Here is a 23,712-nt window from a genome sequence, read left to right on the forward strand (position 1 = left end):
ATGAAGACGACGCAGTTGATGGGCGATCTCCCATCCTATCGTGTCCAGGATTATGCGGGACCTTTTTTGATCAAGTCGCTCACCCAGGCACGCAAACCGATGATCACGAAAGGGTACGTATGTCTCTTTGTTTGTCTCAGTACGCGCGCCATCCACCTTGAACTGGTGTCAAGCCTCACGACCGAAGCCTTCCTTGCAACCTTGAGGCGGTTCACTGGACGACGAGGACCTGTCAGCAAGATCTATTCCGACAATGCGACAAATTTTGTCGGGGCTGAAGCCGAGTTGGAACAGCTGGGCAAATTTTTCGCTGACGAACATCACATCAAGGAGCTGACTGAGTTCTGCGGAAGCCGATCGATTTCGTGGAGTTTCATCCCACCGAGGAGTCCCCACTTTGGAGGGATTTGGGAGTCCGGGGTTAAATCCGTAAAACACCACTTGAAAAGAGTAGTCGGAAACCAGAAGTTAACGTTCGAGGAAATGAGCACAGTACTTGTTCAGATTGAATCGGTGCTCAACTCACGACCACTCACGTCATGCTCCGATGACCCCAACGATTTGACCGCCGTAACCCCAGCACATTTCTTGGTTGGACGGCAAATGCAGTCAATCCCCGAGCCATCGTATACCAATATGAAGCTCTCGACGTTGACACGGTGGCAACTAGTGCAGGCCACTCTACAACATTTCTGGAAAAGGTGGCTTGCCGAATATCTGCCGGAGTTGCAGAACCGCCAGAAATGGTTCAAGACAACCCAAATCAAACCTGGTGCCTTAGTGCTCATCAATGATCCCAATGCTCCGCCGATGCAATGGCAACTCTGCAGAATCATCGAGACTCATCCGGGTAGCGACAACATCACCAGGGTAGTAACTCTGCGTACCGCCAGGGGTGAATGCAAACGAGGCGTCACCGAGATTTCCCTTCTTCCACTGGATCAGGAGGAGCAGAAGCTGGACCATTGAAATAGCCATTTCAATGCGGGGGAGGATGTATAAACCTTGAATTAATTGTCCGAACCTGTGCATACTAAACCTTGTTCTTTTTTATGCTCACTGAGAAACCAAAGTACTCTTTAAAGGGTGAAAAAGTACCCTCTTTGACAGTTAGCGCTCAACTTCCGAGCCGATCAGACGCGTTTGAGCACGGTAGTCGTCTGCGGAAGCCAATCGCCGGCATATAGTAGTTTTCTCTGGAAAGCGTGTTTCCTTGAGTGAAATATATCGCTAGTTTCGTTGGCGTTTTATTGCCGTCGCGTGTGATGTCCGCGATAAAACGACGCGAAAACACATTTCGCATTGACTATGCGAATGTGTCGAAGAAGCCATCGTCCGAAGAGGTCCACCAGTTTGTTGGTGCGACGCTGGGCCTAAAGCGCGGGGAGGTATTGCGGATTCAATACAGCCGCAACCTCGGCATCGCGTTCGTCAAGACCACTTGCCTAGAGGTGGCACAGAAAATCGTCGACGATAACGACGACAAACACGAGCTGACAGTGGATGGGAAGGTATACAAGCTTCATTTGGAGATGGAAGACGGGGCGGTGGAAGTGAAGCTCTTCAACCTCTCAGAGGACGTAACGAATGAGAAAATCGTCAAATTCCTCGGTGCCTATGGCGAGGTGTTGTCCATACGCGAGGAGTTGTGGGACGAGAAACATCTGTTCGCCGGGCTACCTACCGGTGTTCGTGTCGTACGAATGATCGTGAAGAGGAACATTGCCTCGTACGTCACGATCGACTCTGAATCGACCCATCTCACGTATTATGGCCAGCACCAAACATGTCGGTACTGTAGCGAGTTTGTGCACAACGGTGTCTCGTGTGTACAGAACAAAAAGCTGCTAGTGCAAAAGCTGGCAGCAAACAACGCTTCGTACGCTGACGTGACCAAGAATCCACAGTCAACACGCACCAAGACTGTCGCAGCCAAGCAAATGCTCCCTCCAAAAATCGTCGCTTTGAAGTCGAGTGGAAAGCCACCACAACAACCACAAACCGCCGTCGTGCCCTCATCGAGCGGTTCAATGCCCCCGCCGGCTGGAGTCAACGACTCCTCGGCAACAACGAACGGTCAGCAAGGTGAACAGGAAGGCGACCAATGGACGAGAGTTACTCGTAGCAAAACGGGACAGCAGAAAAAAACGGACGGCAACGAAACCGATTCTTCAACATCCAGCAAGCGATCGCACAAGCAAGCGAAAAAAATGCGCTGCGACGACGACGACAACACAATCGACCTTCTCTCTTAAATCGCCCTCTTCACTAGCTACAATATAGCGACGGTAAACGTGAACACAATCACGAACACGACAAAACTCGAAGCGTTCCGAACGTTTATCCGAACCATGGATCTGGATATTCTGTTCATTCAGGAAGTGGAAAACGAGCAGCTCTCGCTGCCGGGCTTCAACGTAATCGCCAACGTTGACCACTCAAGAAGAGGAACGGCTATCGCTTTAAAAGAACACATCCAATTCTCGCATGTGGAGAAAAGTTTGGATGGCCGTCTTGTAGCTGTACGCGTACAGAACACTACTCTCTGTTGTGTCTACGCTCCGTCCGGCTCGGCTTTACGCGCCCAACGGGAGAGGTTTTTTAACAACACGCTGGCATTCTACCTTCGGCATCCCACTGAGAATACAATTCTTGCGGGAGACTTCAACAGCGTGGTGCGACAATGCGATGCGACGGGGTACAACATGAGTCCGTCTCTCCAAGCCACCCTACAGCAACTGCAGCTGCATGATGTGTGGCTGAAACTCCGCTCAAGAGAAGCTGGCCACACTTTCATTACTGCCAACTCATCCTCTCGACTGGACCGCATCTACGTCTCCGGTGGTCTGTGTCAGCAGCTGCGAAACATCCACACGCACGCCTGCTCATTCACCGATCACATGGCCGTGACGTCACGTCTATGTCTTCCCGATCTAGGCCCAGCACCAGGACGTGGGTTTTGGTCTCTGCGGCCACATCTCCTTACCGAAGAAGCGCTAGGAGAACTCCAGATTCGATGGCAGTTTTGGACGCGTCAAAAGCGAAACTATCGTAGCTGGATGGACTGGTGGCTCGAACATGGTAAGCCAAAAATCGCCAGTTTTTTTCGCTGGCAGTCAAAACAAACGTTCGACGAATTTCACCATGCCCAGCAAGCTCTCCACAACCAGCTGCGGCGAGCATACGATGGCTTCTACCAGAACCCGGCAATGTTGTCAACCATCAACCGGCTAAAGGGAGAAATGTTAGCGCTTCAGCGAAGATTCACTCAAGCCTTCGTACATATAAACACGCCGATCGTGGCTGGAGAGCCGCTCTCTGTGTTCCAGCTGGGCGATCGAAGACGGAAACGTACAACGATAGCGCGACTAGATGTTGAACAAGGCGAGGTAATCAATGACTCTCGCACCATCCAAGACCACATGCTACGCTATTTCTCCGAGCTGTATTCGGAGCCAGAAAGGGAAGGCGAGCCGCCTGATGATTTCCAGTGCGGCCGGATTGTTCCAGAAAATGATGCAATGAATGACGCTTGCATGGAGCCGATCACCACTGCAGAAATTTTGATGGCAATCAAAACGAGCGCATCGAAAAAATCCCCAGGACCGGATGGAATTCCGAAAGAATTCTACCTTCGTGCCTTTAATATCGTCCACCGAGAGCTAAACCTGGTCCTCAATGAGGCCCTAGCATCCAATTTTCCAACAAGGTTCGTCGATGGAATAATTGTTCTAGTCAAGAAGCGGGGATCTGGCGACACTGTCGGTTCCTACCGCCCCATCTCCCTTCTCAACTACGACTACAAGCTACTCTCTCGTGTTTTGAAATCTCGACTGGAGAATGTAATGACAGAACACCGAATTCTCAGCAGCGCCCAAAAATGCTCCAACGGGGACAACAACATTTTCCAGGCGACGTTGGCGCTGAAGGATAGGATCGCTCAACTGGCGGCGCGGAAGCAAGTGGGGAAACTCGTGAGCTATGACTTCGACCATGCGTTCGATCGGGTAAGGCACTCATTTCTGTTTGGCAACATGCGGTCCCTCGGGTTCAATCCTCAGCTGGTAGACCTTCTCTCACGGATCTCGGCTCTCTCGTCTTCTCGCCTGCTGATAAACGGGCATCTGACGACATCGTTTCCCATCCAGCGTTCGGTACGACAAGGCGACCCGATCTCGATGCACCTGTTTGTGTTATACCTACACCCCTTACTGGCGGCTCTGGAGCGAGAATGTGGTGGAGACTTGGTTGTCGCATACGCTGATGACATCAGCGTTATCACCACAACGGCACAGAAGGTTCATGCGATGCGTGACTTATTCGTACGCTTCGGTAGAGTTTCCGGAGCAATATTGAACCTCCGAAAAACTACGTCCATCGATGTCGGTTTCGTCAATGGGAATCCGATCAATGTGGACTGGTTGAGAACGGAAGACGAAATAAAAATTTTGGGTGTGAGATTCACCAACTCTATCCGTCGTATGATCACCATTAATTGGGACTCAATGGTAGGAAAGGTGGCGCAACAGATTTGGATGTATTCGCTGCGCACTCTAACCCTTCATCAGAAGGTGATTCTTCTCAACACCTTCATTACATCCAAAGTATGGTATTTGTCTTCCGTACTTCCGCAGTACAACGTGCATACTGCAAAAATGACCGCCACTATTGAATCGTTTCTGTGGCGAGGACAGCCAGCCCGCGTCCCAATTCAACAACTGGCGAGACCCAAAGACCAAGGAGGGTTAAAGCTGCAACTCCCTGGTTTCAAAGCAAAGGCTTTATTGATCAACCGCCACACCCAGGAGATCGGTTCCATTCCCTATTATCAATCCTTTCTCTCCCAAGCAAATCCTCCCTCACCACCAGCAGATCTTCCTTGCCTAAAACTAATCCTGCAAACATACCACCGTTTGCCTATCCAAATCCAACAATCCCCCTCCTCCGATCTAATCCACAGTTACTTCATCGACCAGACCGACCGACCGAAAGTAGAACTACACCACCCAGCCATCAACTGGAAGCGTGTTTGGCTCAACGTAGGCAGCAGAGAAATGACTTCGGCTGAGCGTAGCAAATGGTACCTGCTCGTCAATGGGAAGCTGGAGCACCGGCAACTGTGGTACACCATACGACGTTGCGATAGTGAGCAGTGTCTGCATTGCAATATAGCGGTGGAAACACTCAAACACAAGTTGAGTGACTGCCGACGTGTGACTGCCGCTTGGACGCATCTTCAGAGAGTTTTGGCGACGATCGTCGGTAATAACCGGCGGCTCTCATACGGAGTAGTGTGCGGTAGTTCGGCAGCAGCAAAGTTTCGCGCGCTCGCTTTGCTAGATTTTTGCTATTTTTTTTCCTCTTCCCTCTGCGGGGCTCCGACGACGGGACGCCAAGCAGTCAGTAGTGTGCGGTAGTTCGACAGCAGCAAAGTTTCGCGCGCTCGCTTTGCTAGATTTTTGCTATTTTTTTTCCTCTTCCCTCTGCGGGGCTCCGACGACGGGACGCCAAGCAGTCAGTAGTGTGCGGTAGTTCGACAGCAGCAAAGTTTCGTGCGCTCGCTTTGCTAGATTTTTGCTATTTTTTTCCTCTTCCCTCTGCGGGGCTCCGACGACGGGACGCCAAGCAGTCAGTAGTGTGCGGTAGTTCGGCAGCAGCAAAGTTTCGCGCGCTCGCTTTGCTAGATTTTTGCTATTTTTTTTCCTCTTCCCTCTGCGGGGCTCCGACGACGGGATGCCAAGCAGTCAGTAGTGTGCGGTAGTTCGGCAGCAGCAAAGTTTCGCGCGCTCGCTTTGCTAGATTTTTGCTATTTTTTTTTCTTTTTCCTCTTCCCTCTGCGGGGCTCCGACGACGGGACGCCAAGCAGTCAGTAGTGTGCGGTAGTTCGACAGCAGCAAAGTTTCGCGCGCTCGCTTTGCTAGATTTTTGCTATTTTTTTTCCTCTTCCCTCTGCGGGGCTCCGACGACGGGACGCCAAGCAGTCAGTAGTGTGCGGTAGTTCGGCAGCAGCAAAGTTTCGCGCGCTCGCTTTGCTAGATTTTTGCGATTTTTTTTTTCTTTTTCCTCTCCCTCTGCGGGGCTCCGACGACGGGATGCCAAGCAGTCAGTAGTGTGCGGTAGTTCGACAGCAGCAAAGTTTCGCGCGCTCGCTTTGCTAGATTTTTGCTATTTTTTTCCTCTTCCCTCTGCGGGGCTCCGACGACGGGATGCCAAGCAGTCAGTAGTGTGCGGTAGTTCGGCAGCAGCAAAGTTTCGCGCGCTCGCTTTGCTAGATTTTTGCTATTTTTTTTTCTTTTTCCTCTTCCCTCTGCGGGGCTCCGACGACGGGACGCCAAGCAGTCAGTAGTGTGCGGTAGAGTCAGTCTAGTTAGAGTCTGGCGGACTGTCACTTTCGATCGGAGCCAATCGAGCATGACGTCACGGTGTAGCATTTATCGGTGAGGACACTATGACGTCATGCTCGATTGGCTCCGGTCGAAAGTGACAGTCCGCCAGACTCTAATTATAGGGACTCTAGTGTGCGGTAGTTCGGCAGCAGCAAAGTTTCGCGCGCTCGCTTTGCTAGATTTTTGCGAGAGTGAGTTTTTGGAGGCAAAGTGTACAGGCCGCGTTTTCATTCGGTCGTCGTCGTCGTCTATTTGACTGCTCATCTTCGTACGGGGCGATTTATGATACGATAAATGCAACAAACAACATTTTTTGCGATTTTAGTCAACAGACATTGAAATGTTCGTCACGTCAAGTGTCGGCCCAAGTTCCAAAGCCACGTTGGTTCAAATCACTTTATTTTCTCTTTCGTTAATTTTCGCACTTCGAAAACTATCTGAATGGTTCGTCATCTTCGATGTCGGCATGTGTTTTGTTTTAGTCCAAATGAAAATAAGTGGTTTGATATTAATAGGGTTGCATGAATCACTCCACTTACCAAAGTGAACTCATATCATGCGCCCTTTCCCCTCCCCACTAACAAAAAGTCCTTCCCATGACAGACGTGGAGACGCAGAGGTGATCTCGGTCTTTAGTAAGCAACGCACGTCATAATAACATTCCTTTCCTTCCTCGATGACCGTAAGGACGTGGCCGGCGCCGTTATTGACCTAATAAAGTTTGGAATTCTCGAAGATGCACATTGAGGACGGTAAGCTACTCCCAAGCTCCGTCTGTTGGTTCCTTGTGCAACTTCGATTGTTCTGGTCAATCACGGAGTAGCAACTACGAATAGTACGGTCATCTATGCTCATGCTCATGCTCATGCTCAATAACCGGCGGCTCTCATACGATGAATTAATTTATCCTGTATTGAATGGAATAACAAATAGGAACAAAACTGAAATTCTCAAACTCTTCATTAAATATGTCTCCTTTATCATGAGCTGTGATAATGCAGTAGATATTAGCGAATTAGATTTCTATTTAAGAGTTGAATTATAACTATCTAAATTTTATATAGTTTTACACAAAATACAACAAGAAATAAACATATTTTATAAAGTAAAAAAAAAAAAAGAGTAACTAGGTGAACTCATAAAAAGAGTAAACGGTCTTTACTCTTTAAAGAGTAGAGGGCTTGTACGTCAAACCGATGTATAAATTTTACCCTTTTTTGTGGTTCTTATGAGTTGAAAAAAATGGGTAAACAATACCCTTTATGAGTGGTCTAGTGGGATCCGATGTGAATGAGATTTTCGCGATTTTAGTCATAATAAAAAAATAATTAATTAATTTCAATAAACCTTTTATTCGTTTATATTTTTAAGTATTCACCTTAGAACAATAGTCTTACATTTGGCTTGATTGCACTATGTGACGCTTTAACTGCTTGAATTCAGTTTGCCACGATCCGCAAATCCGGCATTTAAACGGAACAGGGACTCTGGCACTGGTATTCATGTATGGAACTGCTTTACATGATGCTTCAGTTCATTCACATAGCCATCAACGATCAATCCACACTTCGACACTGGACATGGCAAACCAGAAATAGGAAAGCAAAGAATGAAATATATACAAACTCTGATAAAAACATATTTCTGAATTTTAATCGCATAAAAATCCTTTATCAAGTACCTCGCAGTTTCTGGAAGCTGTCACCGTCCAATTTCATTTTTAGTTCCTCCATACGTGGCTCGAATGATGATTTTCAATTTTGAAAATTGCTCTCCGAAACAACTTGCGGCGCGCACCAAACTTTTCTGACGATTGGAGGAAAAAGTTCAAGAGGATTTTCACCCTGAACTGGGTAAGAGCTCCATTCATCAAAAAGGGCAAAATTTATTCTTTTTGCAAAATTTTTAATTACTCTATTTTTTGACAGCTCCATATATCTGCAAAAAAATGGGTACTTTTTGCACTTTAAAGGGTAATGCCAGGTTCGCAGTGCTCAACTATGTTGTAGCGCACCTTCTGTGTGACATTTCCTTGAATTAATAAAAAAAATGTGTATCGACGTTAAAGCGAAAGCACGCGTTTTATTTCGTCGCGAAAACGAGTTTCTTTATACAGTCCGCTGAATCTGATGACCAGTTTTCAATCGTCAATGGAAACAAGGCGCCGTCGTCGTCACTCAGCCCGACTGTCATCGTCACCGATGAACCGACGGTGCTGCACCGTCGCAGATGCCACTTTGTTTCGCACTCACAAGCTCACGCACGCTCGTTCAGCATCGAATGAATTTCTCCTTTATAACTCAATTAATGAGTGTAACAACCGGCAAATCTGTGTATTGTTAATGTTTGCTATGCATATTTTACTGAAATAGTCTATTGCCCATAAAAAAATTAAGTAAACATACATTTTAGACAATTTGAAAATTTCAATTGAATCCCAGTCGGTGCGATTATGAGCCGCCACCCGTCGTTGCGTCGAAGAAAGTGACCAGCAGTACGGATGAAGCGAAGCACATGCATGTTGTTATGAATGTTCCCGTCGTCGGCGTCCGTCCGATGCTGATGGGCGCTCGCTTTCAGTGTCATGTTTTGGTTTCGACGATGTAGGCCCCTGTTTTAGACTGCATTCAAAATTGTAATCGCTTGGAAGTTTCCAAGTTCCAAATGTTCGCTTTTTTGTAAATTGGGCCTTCCTCCTACACCTCCGCTACCTGTCAGGTTTCCCAGATCCTGACTATCAACCGAGGCAGAGAGCTGACCAACTTTTCTGATTGTTGGGTTTTGCACCGGTCTGAGTTTTGAGCTGGTAAATGACACCCTTAACCCGCTATTTCCCATGGTTGCTCTAGAGCACCATCGATTTTCGACGAACTCGGGGCAAATGGAATTAGATAAATATGATGCAATAATTTTTAGAATATGATTGTAATTTCATAAGGTTAACCCAAGTACTAATCACTTGTTTCAATAGTGGAACTATTGATAAACAATCAAAAACTTATTGATTTACAACCATTTTTTTTTCATTGATTTCAAAAAAAATTAGCTAATTTGCTATAACTTTTTTCGGAAACGCTTGTTTGACATAGATGTTACATCTAGTTGTTCAAAGTCATGGGAAGAAAAGGCTTATTCCTTCAGCGTAGGCGCTCATTTTCGCCTACTGAACTGACGTAGTGGTTTCCTTCATCGCTTTGGTCACCTATTTTCCAACATTTTCCGCGACATCGAAGTACTGTTTCTACCTTTTAATCATCTGACGTCCGTCCTAAACATGATGTCTCCTAACTTTGTGCACTTTTAAAAAAATCGTCAAACAATATTGCTGATGCATATTGCAAACTTTTTTCCACGGAATACTAGCTAGTTTTTTTTTATTATCACCCAAATGCGTCACAATGTTTGTGTAGGGTTTGTACTGGCATGCACTCTCTATGTTTACATTGAATGTGTAGATGGTGCGAATTGAGCAGTTACGAATGAGCGTGTAGAGTGACAGTTGTGATAAAGTTGAGCGTCGGCGGACGACGGACAGCGAACCTGTGGGAAGTCTGTTGAATACGAACGACCGGAGAAAGCTTCTGAACTGGAGAGCTGGAGTTTGCCGTTGCGAGAGTTGCTTCCGGAATTGGACCCTACAGTTTGGTGTCTACACGGTAAAGTGTTCGAGAACCATTTTGCCGTTGAGACTACAACGACCTTCATCATGGAAGCTTTTGAAGAAGCATGTCCTCTACGGTCTGTGAAGATCACAAGAGGAACCCCTTGGTGGAACTCTGATCTGGCGAAACTCAGGAAACAATGTAGAAAGAGTTGGAACAGACGACGTTCGGCTGGTTCGGAGACTTTCAGGTCGGCTCGCAAGGCCTACAGGAAAGCTCTCCGGTCTGCTGAACGATCCGGCTGGAAAAACCTTTGTACAAATGTTTCCAGTTTGAGTGAATTCAGTCGGTTAAATAAAATCCTTGCAAAATCTTAGGATTTCCGAGTGAACGAACTTCGTTTGCCAAATGGCGATCTGACTTCCTCTGATGAGGAAGTTCTGGAATGTTTATTCAGCACACACTTCCCTGGATGTGTGGATATTACATCTTCGGATGATCCTGATGTCTTTTCTTGTAGTTATGATTCTTTAGCTTCGGCTCGGAGTATTGTAACTATAGAATCGATTGAGTAGTCACTTTAATAGCTTGTAACGATATCTGTTTCTTTTTTTAATTTTATTTGAAAAACATTGATCTCGATATGTTTGGCAAAATTCTTAGCAAAACACAGTTTCCCGAAAAAAAAATATAACGCTGGACGGAATGGTGTTGTAAGCTTTCCCCTATATAATGTTGCACGTTTCAAATCATAGATGGCGCTTGATTTAAAATAAAGCCGTTTTATGGAAAATTATCTATGCGCGGAAGTTTCGTCAAGATGGCCAATTGGCATACAAAAAGAAGGATCGAGACTCTGATCCCAGCAGGCTTGAAGATTCTCGGCCATTTCGTTTGCGGAGCGGTCGGTGAGCAGAACGCATCGAAGTAGTGTTCCTCCAAATTTTCTGAAGTGGTGAGAAGTGGTGATAAAGTAGTGTCAAAAGTTCTAGTTTTTCTCTTTCATTTAATTACTAGGTAGCTTATCAGTTTCGAATAAGTGAATTTTATTTGGTATAAAGTTAAAAGGTTGTACGTTCTGCCTAGATCGAAGTTTTTGAAGTTTGAAGGTATGTAGTAATGTCGTTAAGATCGGGACACGCTTCTTACCTAACCTTTTGTTGAACAGTGAGCCTGTTCAACAGGCGGCGAGTCTGGGGCGGAAAGCCGTTTTTTGTATTAGCTGGTGCGAAAGCGAGCGAGTAACGAGGTGCTGAGGTCGAGAGCCGGTACTGTGGTTTCCACGTGAGCGACGAAAATCCGCAACGAACGGACGGGAGCTAAACCGAACGTCCGACCGACGCGCGGCGTGGCCGTCGTGTCCCGTAGCGTCCGTCACCATACGCTACGTTTCCGGAAATATTTCTACCGATCGCACGTGTCGCCAGTCTATCGTTTTGGAACCATCTCGCCGGTGCGCCGATGCACTAAACCCAGCCCAGCAACATTTCGCAGCCAGTTCATCATCCCACAGCATCATGAACCCTGCGCGCAGGTACGTGGTTAGCTTAGTGTTTGGCCATTCACTATAAGCGTACGCTCCGTTTGAGTGTGTCCCACATGAACCCGGGTAGAAAGGAGAGAGAGGATTTGATAGAGGGAGAGAATAGGATAGGAAAATGAGGATTTCTCGAGAATAAAATTTGTAAATCTTGTTTGAAGATCTTTTACGTTTCTTTATCACCTTACCTTTGCTCGCGAAGCGGTTTTTTGAGGTTTTCTTGCTTTCCTAAAGTTTCCGTATTTCGAAACCAGCATCTCCAATCCTGCAATTCCCCGGTCGTGATATTTATATAGATACAATCTAGATAATTCCCCATCGAACCGTTTTTGCTTGAATCGAGTTGGCATCATTTCCCGCTTAAGCAACCGTACGAAGCTTCCTAGACCATAGAGTCCATGCAAAATTCCTAGTCGGGCAATTCAACAGACAGGTGGTCTCTCCTTGGAGAGTGGCGCATAAGCCACCTCGTTTGCCAAACCTATCGAGTCGGGTCTACGCACGGTTACATTTGGCGCCCAACGAAAATAACCCAATGTTTAAACACTTTTTATTTGAATTCTTAATATACATCATCTTAAATATTATCGATTTTATGCACTACGTTTTGTTCTTCTCTTCCTTTCTTTTTATACGTTATTTTTTTTTTTTAATTACATTTTTTTACTCATAAGTTTTTCCTAGAATTTTAAACATAATTGAATTGAATTTTTCACTGAAGTCTATTTTGGAATTTAAATTGCTAGGTTTAGGTAATTTGTACATATATTCTTTTTATATTAGATTAAGTTTGAATTTCTTCTTATTATTTTTTTTCTTTGAATTTTTTTTTGTGTGCTGAATTGGAATCGCTGTTGGAATTGATTGAACTAGCTGTATCTATCGTTTTGAATTTTTATTAAACTCAAATATCGCTTTGAATACATATAGGGTAACCAATATAATTTGGACCCCCATATATTTTGGACCCCCTGTGTCCTTTTACAACAACTTACACAGGTTTAATGATGAGATGACGAAAAATTTTATAATCATTCGCTAAATAAGATCGCTCTGCACGGGCAGCAATCATTTCCTCACTGGAAATATCCTTATTTGCCTTGAAATTATTTTTTGCCAAGCTCATCATCCGTGCGAGTGTCGCATCATGTTTACAAAAAGAGATTGCGGTGCTGAGGAAACTTGCAGATGTAAACAAAAACGTTTATCATTCTAGCGCAATAAATTCGCAAAGTTCGTCTAATCAGCCTTTGTCAATCAAGTAATTAGGATGTGATCCAGCATATTCAAGCGGCAAATTCTTCCAAAATAGTTTCAAACGAGTTTAAACACCGGGTGTCCAAAATATATACTGAAGAGGGTCCAAAATATATTGGGGTGTCCAAAACAGTGAAAACTGATGCTTCAAAAATCAGTTATTTTCATCAAATTTTCAGCCAGAAATGACCATGTGGGTATTTTTAACGGACAGTGGAGGCTTTTACGAACATACTAACATCATCATTATGTGTAAATACCCTCTGAATCTGTTTGATTTTGAATTAAATTCAAACCAATGTCCTCTAGGGGTCCAAAATTCAACCGTTACCCTATTTTGAACTTATCGGTATTACATAATTCGCGTTATATTTAGCTCATTTTTCCAGTTTTCTTTAATATATACAATCATGGATGAAATTTACATTTTACCATCTGTGGATCATCTAACAGAGAAAGAAATAGATTTTGAACTTAACTTGAGAAAGCAGACTGTGGACAAAAGAGAAAGTTTAGAAGACAAACGACGGTTCTTGCGAAGACTGTTCTCTGAGGATAGAAAGAATTTGACTAGGTATCAAGGGATTCATAACATAAAGGATCAGGAATCTACCATAGAGAAAAACATTAAATTTATCATCGAAGGGCTGCATCAGAAATTTGACAGAATTTTAATTTCAAGGCTTAGACATTATCTGATCAGAGCACAAACTGCTTCAGCGAAGGATGAAGAGGAGCTTTGCTTGAAAGAAAGCATTTGTAGCAAAATTAAGCAGACTCTACGGGAGTTTCATCAAGAAATTTTTTGTGGAGCTTCAAATCAAAATGAAAAAGATTTAACTAAAGGAGATTTAGCGTCTAATTTGTCATGGCGTAACCCAGATCCAAAGGCACTACAGCAGTCAGGTTCTATCAATACAGACGATAAGCCAGGTTTATCAGACGACTCGGGAACTAAAGTGGACTCGTCTCTCAATAAGGAGTCCAAATTTAATAGCGAATCTAAGGGCCTAACCGTTACGGTACAGAAAGGAGTAGACAAAACAAAAGAAGAAGGGGACAAAAACTCCCTAGCATGGAGAAGTAGGCTTTCGGGAATAAATTCTGAAACAGAAACAAATAGCGTTCGGAAATCACTTCAATACTTAGAATTGGGTGATTCAGATTTGAAAAACGAGTCGATAGAGCAGGATAAAGCACATTCCAATAGAACACTAGAAACATCAAAAGGAGCAGTAAGTAGACTCTCAAATTCAAGACAAAACGATGAAAATCTAGATGAAGAGAGAAGCTGGACGAGAAAAGATCAGGAAAATAGGAAACTGATTAGAGAGGGGAAAAAGTTTCAGAGCAGGAATGAAGAATATATTGATGCAGGAGATAGAAATAAACCGAATCAGGGAGAAAGTTATCCTCTCCGGGTAGATCGTAGAATTGATAATCGCAGGAGTCTGTCCAAAGACAGGACAAGTCCTCAAACGCGTAATGAGCAACATCATGCATATCATGAAGAGACTAATTACGCACAAAATGTAGGGAGAAATTATCATGATTATTATCAGAATGAGGAACAGACACGAAATACACGAAGACTGCTAGAATACAGAGATAATCCCAGTAGAAACACTCGCGTGAATAGGCCGACCAACGATCACTCGAGATACCATCGCAATAGAAGTCAGTCTCGAGATTCGGTAGAATATTGTAGAGGAAGGAGCGTTAGTTATGAAAGGAATACACGAGAGCATCGTAGAGGAAGAAGCACATCCAGAGAGAGAAGACACATAGGCAGAAGAAGAGATTCGAGAGACTCACATCATAACAGAAGAAGGAGTATTAGTTGAAACAATCAAGATAGGGACTCAGATCGTGACCGCCGCGAACACAGAGGGGACGTTGAACGCGATAGAGGAAGCTACGGCCGTCGACATAGACGATATTCTTCATCTGAAAGCAATAGCCCGGACAGGTTTCGCAATCGATATAGGAAATCTAGAGTTCACGACTGGGATCTTTCCTTCTCAGGGGATAGCAGATCCATCCAAGTAGAAGATTTTCTGAGTAGAATTAAAAAATTAGCCCACCACGAAGGAGTTTCTAATAAGGAACTTCTTCTGAATATCCACCATCGTTTAAAAGGGGAGGCGTACGACTGGTGGTTTACGCGAGAAGATCGTTTCACGCGATGGGAGAAGTTTGAAGATGAGATAAGGTTTAGGTACGGTAATCCTAATCGAGACCGTGGCATTCGCGCCCAAATTCGTGAACTGAAGCAGAAGAAGGGGGAAACCTTCATCGCTTACGTAACGGAGGTAGAAAAACTCAATCAATGCCTTCACAGACCTTTTTCATCCAGAACCTTATTTGAATTAATCTGGGAAAATATGCGGCCTCATTACCGTTCTAGGTTGTCAGTCTTGGACATTGATGACTTAGAAGATCTGATTCGACTAAACCATAAAATTGATGCGAATGATCCAAACTTTTACAAACCGATTCATGGAAATAGAGGGGAAATTCATCACATTGATGTCAATGACTCCTACAGTGACTGTAGTGACGATGACGACATTCCAATTCAGGCCCTTCAAAAAAGGCAACGAGATGCAAGAAAAGCAGAGGGAGTTCAGGTCAAACAAAAAGTTGAAACAGCGCAACGCTCTCAACAACAAAGTGCGGGGCATTTTATTCTCTGTTGGAATTGTCAAACGCCAGGGCATAGCTGGAGAGAGTGCTCAGAAAGAAAATTGATATTTTGTTATGCTTGTGGGCAACTTGGAAGAACAACGAGAACTTGTGAGAACAACCACCCACAAACTTCTCGAAACAACTTTTCAAATAACCCATCAACAAACTGAATGCGAGATGCTTGTCTGGGAATCCAGTCATCTCGCCTTCGGAAGTGATTCCCAAGGTTCGGAAGCAGAACCCTACCCAAGAACTGTCAATCTTAGAGATCAAAATTAACCCAAGTGCCTGCCCGCACATAAAGGTTAAAATTTTAGACACCGAAATTACTGCGTTACTGGACTCGGGGGCAGGAATAAGCGTCACGAGTTCATTAGATATGATAAACGCACATGGACTGAAAATTTTCAAGTCGAATGCTAGAGTGTGCACAGCAGATGATACGCCCCACGCATGCTTCGGGTATGCTAACGTTCCGTATACATTAGGAACAGAAACTAAAGTAATTCCAACACTTATTGTTCCAGAAATCCGAAAACCTTTGATCTTAGGCATGGATTTCTGGAAAGCGTTCAAAATCCGTCCAATCATTGCATCGAATGATAATATCCGAGATCTTGAACTTACTTGGACGTCGACTATTATGGACGAACCTCGCTTGAACTGTCTACAAATAGAAGACAGTTCGGCTAAACCAGAAGACAAACCTATTCAACTCTCGATTCATATGCCAGAAAGCAATGAAGAGGACATTATAATAAATGCCTCTCCAGAAGAAGACGACTCACTGGATTTACCAGACTTAGACCTTCCAGAAGACCCAAAACAAGCCATAGAAAATATTGAAACTGAACACGAGTTATCTCCTGAAGAACGTAAAATGCTAAAGGAAGCCATTCTACACTTCGATTGTACAAGCGAGCAGAACCTCGGCAAAACAACTCTCATAGAGCACGAGATCGAACTCAATGAGGGAGGAAAAATGAAAGACTTGCCAATGTACAGGTATTCGCCCAAAATCTGGGAAAAGATTCAGGAAGAGCTTGAACGGTGGAAAAAACTTCAAGTAATAGAGGAGTGCACTTCGGAATTCGCAAGTCCACTCGTACCGGTAAAGAAATCCAATGGAAAAATACGCGTTTGCTTAGATTCCAGGAAAATAAACTCGGTTACACGAAAAGATGCATATCCAATGCGAAATATGGCCGAAATATTTCATCGCCTCAAAAAGGCAAAGTATTTCAGCATAGTGGACCTCAAAGATGCGTATTTTCAAATACCTCTTAAAGAGTCCTCCAGAAATTACACCGCTTTTCGTACCCCTAAAGGTTTATTCAGATTCCGCGTAGTTCCATTCGGCCTTAAAAACGCCCCTTTCACTATGAACCGGCTCATGAATTTGGCTATCGGCTTCGATTTAGAGCCCCATGTTTTTATATATCTGGATGACATAATCATTGCCACTGAAACGTTAGCTGAGCACATAAAAATGTTAAAAGAAGTCGCGATGAGGCTGAAAAAAGCCGGACTTACAATCTCAGTTGAGAAAAGCCGATTCTGCAGGAAGCAGGTCCGCTATTTAGGGTACCTATTAACTGAGAATGGCTTATCCATTGATGCTGCGAAATTAGAACCGATACTGAATTATCCGAGGCCAAAAACCATACGCGATGTCCGAAGGTTAATGGGCTTAATGGGCTTTTACCAAAAGTTCATAACCAGATATTCCCACGTAACATCCCCAATTACCGACTTATTAAAAAAATCAAAAAAATTCAAATGGAACGATGAAGCAGAGAACGCTCTCAATGAGTTGAAATCCATCCTCACTTCTGCTCCTGTGCTCGCAAATCCCGATTATACGCGCCCTTTTTTCATCGAGACCGATGCCTCCCAACTCGCTGTAGGAGCAGCATTGCTCCAGGAGTTTGACGAGGGTAAAAGAATCATTGGCTATTTTAGCAAGAAGTTGACGAATACTCAACGTAAGTATTCGGCGACCGAAAAGGAGTGTCTAGCAGTTTTGCTTGCGATTGAAAACTTCAGGCACTACATTGAGGGGTCAGTGTTCACAGTGATTACGGACTGTAAAAGTCTAACCTGGTTGTTCTCGCTATCTGCCACTAGCGCTAACTCAAGGCTGTTGCGCTGGGCGCTTAAGCTACAGTCGTACGACTTCACGCTTCAATACAGGAAAGGGAAAGATAACGTGTTGGCTGATTGTTTATCCCGAATAACATCACTGAGTGTAGTAGACAAAGAATATGATGATTTAATATCAAAAATTCTAAAACAACCAGGAAATTATCAAAATTTTGCGGTAAAAAATAAAAGGATATACAAATACATGGATGAAGTAGGGAAGATTGGGGATAAACGGTTCACTTGGAAATATTATCCTCCCGAATTCGAAAGACTAGAAATCATAAGAATCACTCACGAACCAGCTCACCTGGGTTATGAAAAAACGATTAACTCGCTTAAAGAGAGATATTTTTGGCCGCGAATGGCCGCTGAGACCAAGCAATATTGCCAAAACTGCATACCTTGCAAAACTTCTAAAGGATTGAACATAAATCCTACACCACCTATGGGGTCACAAAAGAAGTTTTGCGACTACCCCTGGCAATTTTTGACCTTTGATTATGTTGGGCTATTTCCGCCGTCTGGAAAGGCACGACATACTTGCTTGCTTGTGGTAACAGACGTCTTTTCGAAGTTTATATTAGTTCAACCTTTCAAACAAGCCACTGCCGCATCATTAGTCCAATATGTAGAACAGAGCATATTTTTAATGTTTGGAGTGCCTGAAATGGTGCTTACCGATAATGGTGCACAATTCGTAGCCAAAGAGTTTAAGGCATTACTTGATAGGTACGGAGTCAAGCATTGGCTTACACCATCCTATCACCCCCAATCTAATAATACGGAGAGGGTAAATAAAGTTATAACAACAGCTATAAGGGCAAGTCTCAAAGGAAATCACAGACAATGGACGGAACACATATATGAAATTGCAAGTGCCATCCGTAATTCCATCCACGATTCCACAAAATGGGGGGTATATTTTTCCTAACATTCGGTAGGAACGTAGTTACGAATGGAAAAGAATTTCAACGTATAAGAGATACAAATATTCAGGCGGTTCCAATAATGAATGATCAGAAACGAGACATACTGTACCAGGAGGTTCGCAAGAACCTATCGGATGCTTACCAAAAGCAATCCAAGTACTATAATCTAAGGTCGAACAGGCAGGCTCCATCATATATCGTAGGCGAAAAGGTCCTTAAGAAGCATACAGTTCTCTCGGATAAATCAAAGGATTATTGTGCAAAACTAGGTCCAAAATACAGCGAAGCAGTTGTAAGACGAGTACTCGGAGACAGCTATGAACTAATGGACAAAGACGACAATATCTTAGGTATTTTTCATGCCAGCTTCCTCAAAAAGTATTGATCACAGAGCAATAGACATGAAACACGAGAACAAATACACACGAGGGACAATGAGCACCATAAATAAAAAGATCCAAATAGAGCTTGAATACGAAAAATCTAATAAGAAATGTGTTAGTATATGTACATAGGTTGTAAATATATTCCTAACTGGATCGACTTTTCAGTCGGTACAAAAAAAAACTACTTAAAGCTAGATTAGTAATAAGTAAACAAACGTTCATGCTGCTTTCTCACCAACTCTGAGCTCAAAAATCAATCCACTGCAAGTTCATTTTAAGTTTCACTTTCCATCCATGTTCATCGTAGAATTCATTCACAGCAACATAGGTGTAGATGTAGTAGTGCGAGTATGGCGTCCTGAGCGTCGTCCACAACATAAGTTCCACACATGAGCAACATCGACACTGATTTCCAAACCGTTGTTGCAATTGTCCGAAACCGTAATCACAAGTCCATATCCGAGCATACAATCCATCCAGCATACTTTTAGGTTCCATAGTTTCTCCGTTCGCGTAGTAGTTCCCCATCCAGGTAGATTATCGTCATGTCGCACCTTTACATAGTCCACGAAATTCTCCAACATTCCAGACGGTATTCCTAAAAAAACAGAAAGAAATAATGAATACCTCCACTAAATTTACATAATATAGTGTACTCCCCCGGTTTTGCGCTATATTTTAGACAATTTCCGTTGAAACTTCCAAGCTTTTCCGTAGTTTTGCAGCAGTTCTAGAAATTCCACGCGATTCACTTTACAGCGATTGAATACATTTGACAGATGAATCTTTACGTCACTCGCTTTCCGGTTGCAGGGCTGTAGCTATGCTGTCAGTTTGAAGGATGACGTTTGTAAAGAGCTGGTCGCTATTTCATAGTCGAACATTTGTTATAGGTCAAAAAGCGAATTGATGAACAAAATCGGTAAAGAAGAGCGACCATAGTGCATGGCACATGTACGTTTTCGTTATACGAGTATGTTTTTTTTTTCGAAGCGTTTCTGACATTGTTTTTATGAGTTCAAAGAATTTTGACGTATGAACAATATAATGTCGCTTCTCTAGTATGCGTTAAAGAGAAATTTCCGTTTATTTTGAAGGTATTAGGAAAAACGTCCTGAAAACAAAACGTAGTGCATAGAATATGGAGTCCGTAATAACCGGTTGCATAAATTGTTTTTAAATTAGCGTTGGAAAGAAAATGACAATGCATCTGAAGTTATGAAAATTTGATCAATTTCATTGATCAAATTTTCATAAAACCGAGTGAGGTGATGTAACGATATCTGTTTCTTTTTTTAATTTTATTTGAAAAACATTGATCTCGATATGTTTGGCAAAATTCTTAGCAAAACACAGTTTCCCGAAAAAAAATATAACGCTGGACGGAATGGTGTTGTAAGCTTTCCCCTATATAATGTTGCACGTTTCAAATCATAGATGGCGCTTGATTTAAAATAAAGCCGTTTTATGGAAAATTATCTATGCGCGGAAGTTTCGTCAAGATGGCCAATTGGCATACAAAAAGAAGGATCGAGACTCTGATCCCAGCAGGCTTGAAGATTCTCGGCCATTTCGTTTGCGGAGCGGTCGGTGAGCAGAACGCATCGAAGTAGTGTTCCTCCAAATTTTCTGAAGTGGTGAGAAGTGGTGATAAAGTAGTGTCAAAAGTTCTTATAGTTATAGTTTTTCTCTTTCATTTAATTACTAGGTAGCTTATCAGTTTCGAATAAGTGAATTTTATTTGGTATAAAGTTAAAAGGTTGTACGTTCTGCCTAGATCGAAGTTTTTGAAGTTTGAAGGTATGTAGTAATGTCGTTAAGATCGGGACACGCTTCTTACCTAACCTTTTGTTGAACAGTGAGCCTGTTCAACAGGCGGCGAGTCTGGGGCGGAAAGCCGTTTTTTGTATTAGCTGGTGCGAAAGCGAGCGAGTAACGAGGTGCTGAGGTCGAGAGCCGGTACTGTGGTTTCCACGTGAGCGACGAAAATCCGCAACGAACGGACGGGAGCTAAACCGAACGTCCGACCGACGCGCGGCGTGGCCGTCGTGTCCCGTAGCGTCCGTCACCATACGCTACGTTTCCGGAAATATTTCTACCGATCGCACGTGTCGCCAGTCTATCGTTTTGGAACCATCTCGCCGGTGCGCCGATGCACTAAACCCAGCCCAGCAACATTTCGCAGCCAGTTCATCATCCCACAGCATCATGAACCCTGCGCGCAGGTACGTGGTTAGGTTAGTGTTTGGCCATTCACTATAAGCGTACGCTCCGTTTGAGTGTGTCCCACATGAACCCGGGTAGAAAGGAGAGAGAGGATTTGATAGAGGGAGAGAATAGGATAGGAAAATGAGGATTTCTCGAGAATAAAATTTGTAAATCTTGTTTGAAGATCTTTTACGTTTCTTTATCACCTTACCTTTGCTCGCGAAGCGGTTTTTTGAGGTTTTCTTGCTTTCCTAAAGTTTCCGTATTTCGAAACCAGCATCTCCAATCCTGCAATTCCCCGGTCGTGATATTTATATAGATACAATCTAGATAATTCCCCATCGAACCGTTTTTGCTTGAATCGAGTTGGCATCATTTCCCGCTTAAGCAACCGTACGAAGCTTCCTAGACCATAGAGTCCATGCAAAATTCCTAGTCGGGCAATTCAACAGACAGGTGGTCTCTCCTTGGAGAGTGGCGCATAAGCCACCTCGTTTGCCAAACCTATCGAGTCGGGTCTACGCACGGTTACAAGCTTTGCTCCTTTCAAATCTCCTAGGGCAGATGTGATTTATCCTATTTTGCTTCAGAAGGGATTTGATCATTTCAAACATGTTTTGAAAAAAAAAATACTTGTTTGCAGTTTCGCTATAGGGTATATTCCCAAATCCTGGCGGGATATTACGGTGAAGTTTATTCCGAAAGTGGGTCGTGCGTCGTATGAAGAAGCAAAGAGTTTCAGACCTATCAGTTTGACCTCTTTTCTTCTGAAATGCTTAGAACGCATTGTGGATCATCACATCCGTGATGTTCATCTGGCCAACGTGCCTCTTTATGTGAACCAACATGCCTACCAATCTGGTAAGTCCACTGTGACTCTTTTACACAAGGTTGTTTACGATGTTGAGAAAGCATTCGCTCAAAAGCAATCTTGTTTGGGTGTTTTCTTAGATATCGAGCGTGCCTTTGACAATGTGCCTTTCGAAGCCATATTGGAAGCCGCACGGAGTCATGGTATATCTCCAATGATTTCCAATTGTATTCACCAAGTGCTAGAAAACCGATATCTCTTCTCGACATTGCGTCTAGCAGGGATTTGGAAATTGAGTGTTTGTGGATGCCCCCAAGGGGGAGTCTTGTCACCACTTTTGTGGAATCTCGTAGCAGATACGCTATTGAGGCAACTCAATAATAGTGGTTTTCCTACTTATGGTTTTGCCGACGACTACCTAGCAATGTTAGTTGGTATGTGTATCACCACCCTTTTCGACCTGATGCAAAGCGCCCTTCAGGTAGTTGAGGGTTGGTGTCGCCAATATGGCCTTTCGGTTAATCCGAGTAAATCATCTATTGTTCTTTTCACGGAAAGGCGAAACCGTAATGGCGTTGATTCTGAAATCGATGTGATTGAACAGGTAAAGTACGTTGGAGTCATTCTTGATTCCACGCTTTCCTGGACACCTCACATTGAGTTCAGAATCAAGAAAGCTAGTATGGCCTTCGGGCAATGCCGGCGAACCTTTGGTACAACTAAGGGTCTAAAACCCAAGTATATCAAATGGATCTACAAAACTGTTGTTCGGCCAATATTGGCTTATGGATGTCTTGTGTGGTGGCAAAAGGGCGAAATGAGAACGGTCCAATCAAAGTTAGGCCATCTCCAAAGGATGTGCTTAACCTTCACGTACCCGCCCCCCAACAACTCATTTTCAAAATGCTGGAATTTCGTCAATTTTCATCCAACTTTTTTGAAGTCCCCCTTAATCGATCATAAATTGGTGCAAGTTTATTACGCCCAAGTGGTCATGTAATATCCGAAACCATTCCGGAGATATTCCGGATTTTACTGGGGTCAGGGAGTGGAGGAGGGGTCTGTATTGTCAAATGGCTAAAAGTGATTATTTCGTGTGTTATTGTGTTTGAGAGGCTCCCGCGGAACCTGTTTTAGGTGTTCCGGAGCGGCCATATCATTTGGTATATACTTCAGTCATTTTTTTCTGCCCCATTCTCTTGAAATCATGAAGTTTGATCCGTCGCACGGCATGTTTTGGATACAAACCAGAAATGTCCCCGATATCACCCCCGTGGAACCTATGCTAGATGTTCCGGGTTGGCCGTATTAGTTGATACGGACTTCAGCGTTTCTGACTTAGTCATTCGAAATCATGAAGTTTGATATGTCGCACGACATGTTTTGGATGAAAACCAGAAGTGTCCCACATGAGGCCCCCGCGGAACCTGTCACGGTAATCCGGATGGGTCAACTTATCCAAATCTGATTATCGCAATTGTGTTTTGTTGTTCGCAATGAAAATTCAGCTGAAAATCGATTGTTTAAAGACAATAGCACCAGAAATAATCATTTTAAGCCATTTCGGCACCCTCCCTGACCCCAGTACAATCCGGAATATCTCCGAAATGGTTCCGGATATTGCATGGCCACTTTGGTGTAACAAACTTGCACCAATTTATGATCGATTGAGGGCGACTTCAAAAAAATTGGATGAAAATTGACGAAATGCCAGCATTTTGAAAATGTTTATGTTTATGTTTATTTATATGTTTCATCTG

General features: G+C 43.7%; 1 protein-coding gene and 2 long non-coding RNA genes across 3 annotated transcripts; all 3 read left to right on the forward strand.

Annotated features, from left to right (window-relative positions):
• Positions 1 to 969, forward strand: LOC134290627 (uncharacterized). Its single transcript, XM_062857798.1, has one exon. It carries the CDS (start codon positions 1 to 3, stop codon positions 967 to 969), a length of 969 nt encoding a protein of 322 aa, XP_062713782.1.
• Positions 970 to 10,582: 9,613 nt separating this feature from the next.
• Positions 10,583 to 12,429, forward strand: LOC134291385 (uncharacterized). The gene is made up of 3 exons (XR_009999062.1): positions 10,583 to 10,943; positions 11,006 to 11,097; positions 11,157 to 12,429. It is a non-coding gene; the product is annotated as an uncharacterized LOC134291385 (long non-coding RNA).
• A 6,145-nt stretch (positions 12,430 to 18,574) lies between these two features.
• Positions 18,575 to 21,674, forward strand: LOC134289568 (uncharacterized). The gene is made up of 3 exons (XR_009998561.1): positions 18,575 to 20,570; positions 20,642 to 20,733; positions 20,793 to 21,674. It is a non-coding gene; the product is annotated as an uncharacterized LOC134289568 (long non-coding RNA).
• The last annotated feature ends 2,038 nt before the right edge of the window (positions 21,675 to 23,712 follow it).

The sequence above is a fragment of the Aedes albopictus genome, chromosome 3 (assembly GCF_035046485.1).
Source record: "Aedes albopictus strain Foshan chromosome 3, AalbF5, whole genome shotgun sequence".
Lineage (NCBI taxonomy): Eukaryota > Metazoa > Arthropoda > Insecta > Diptera > Culicidae > Aedes > Aedes albopictus.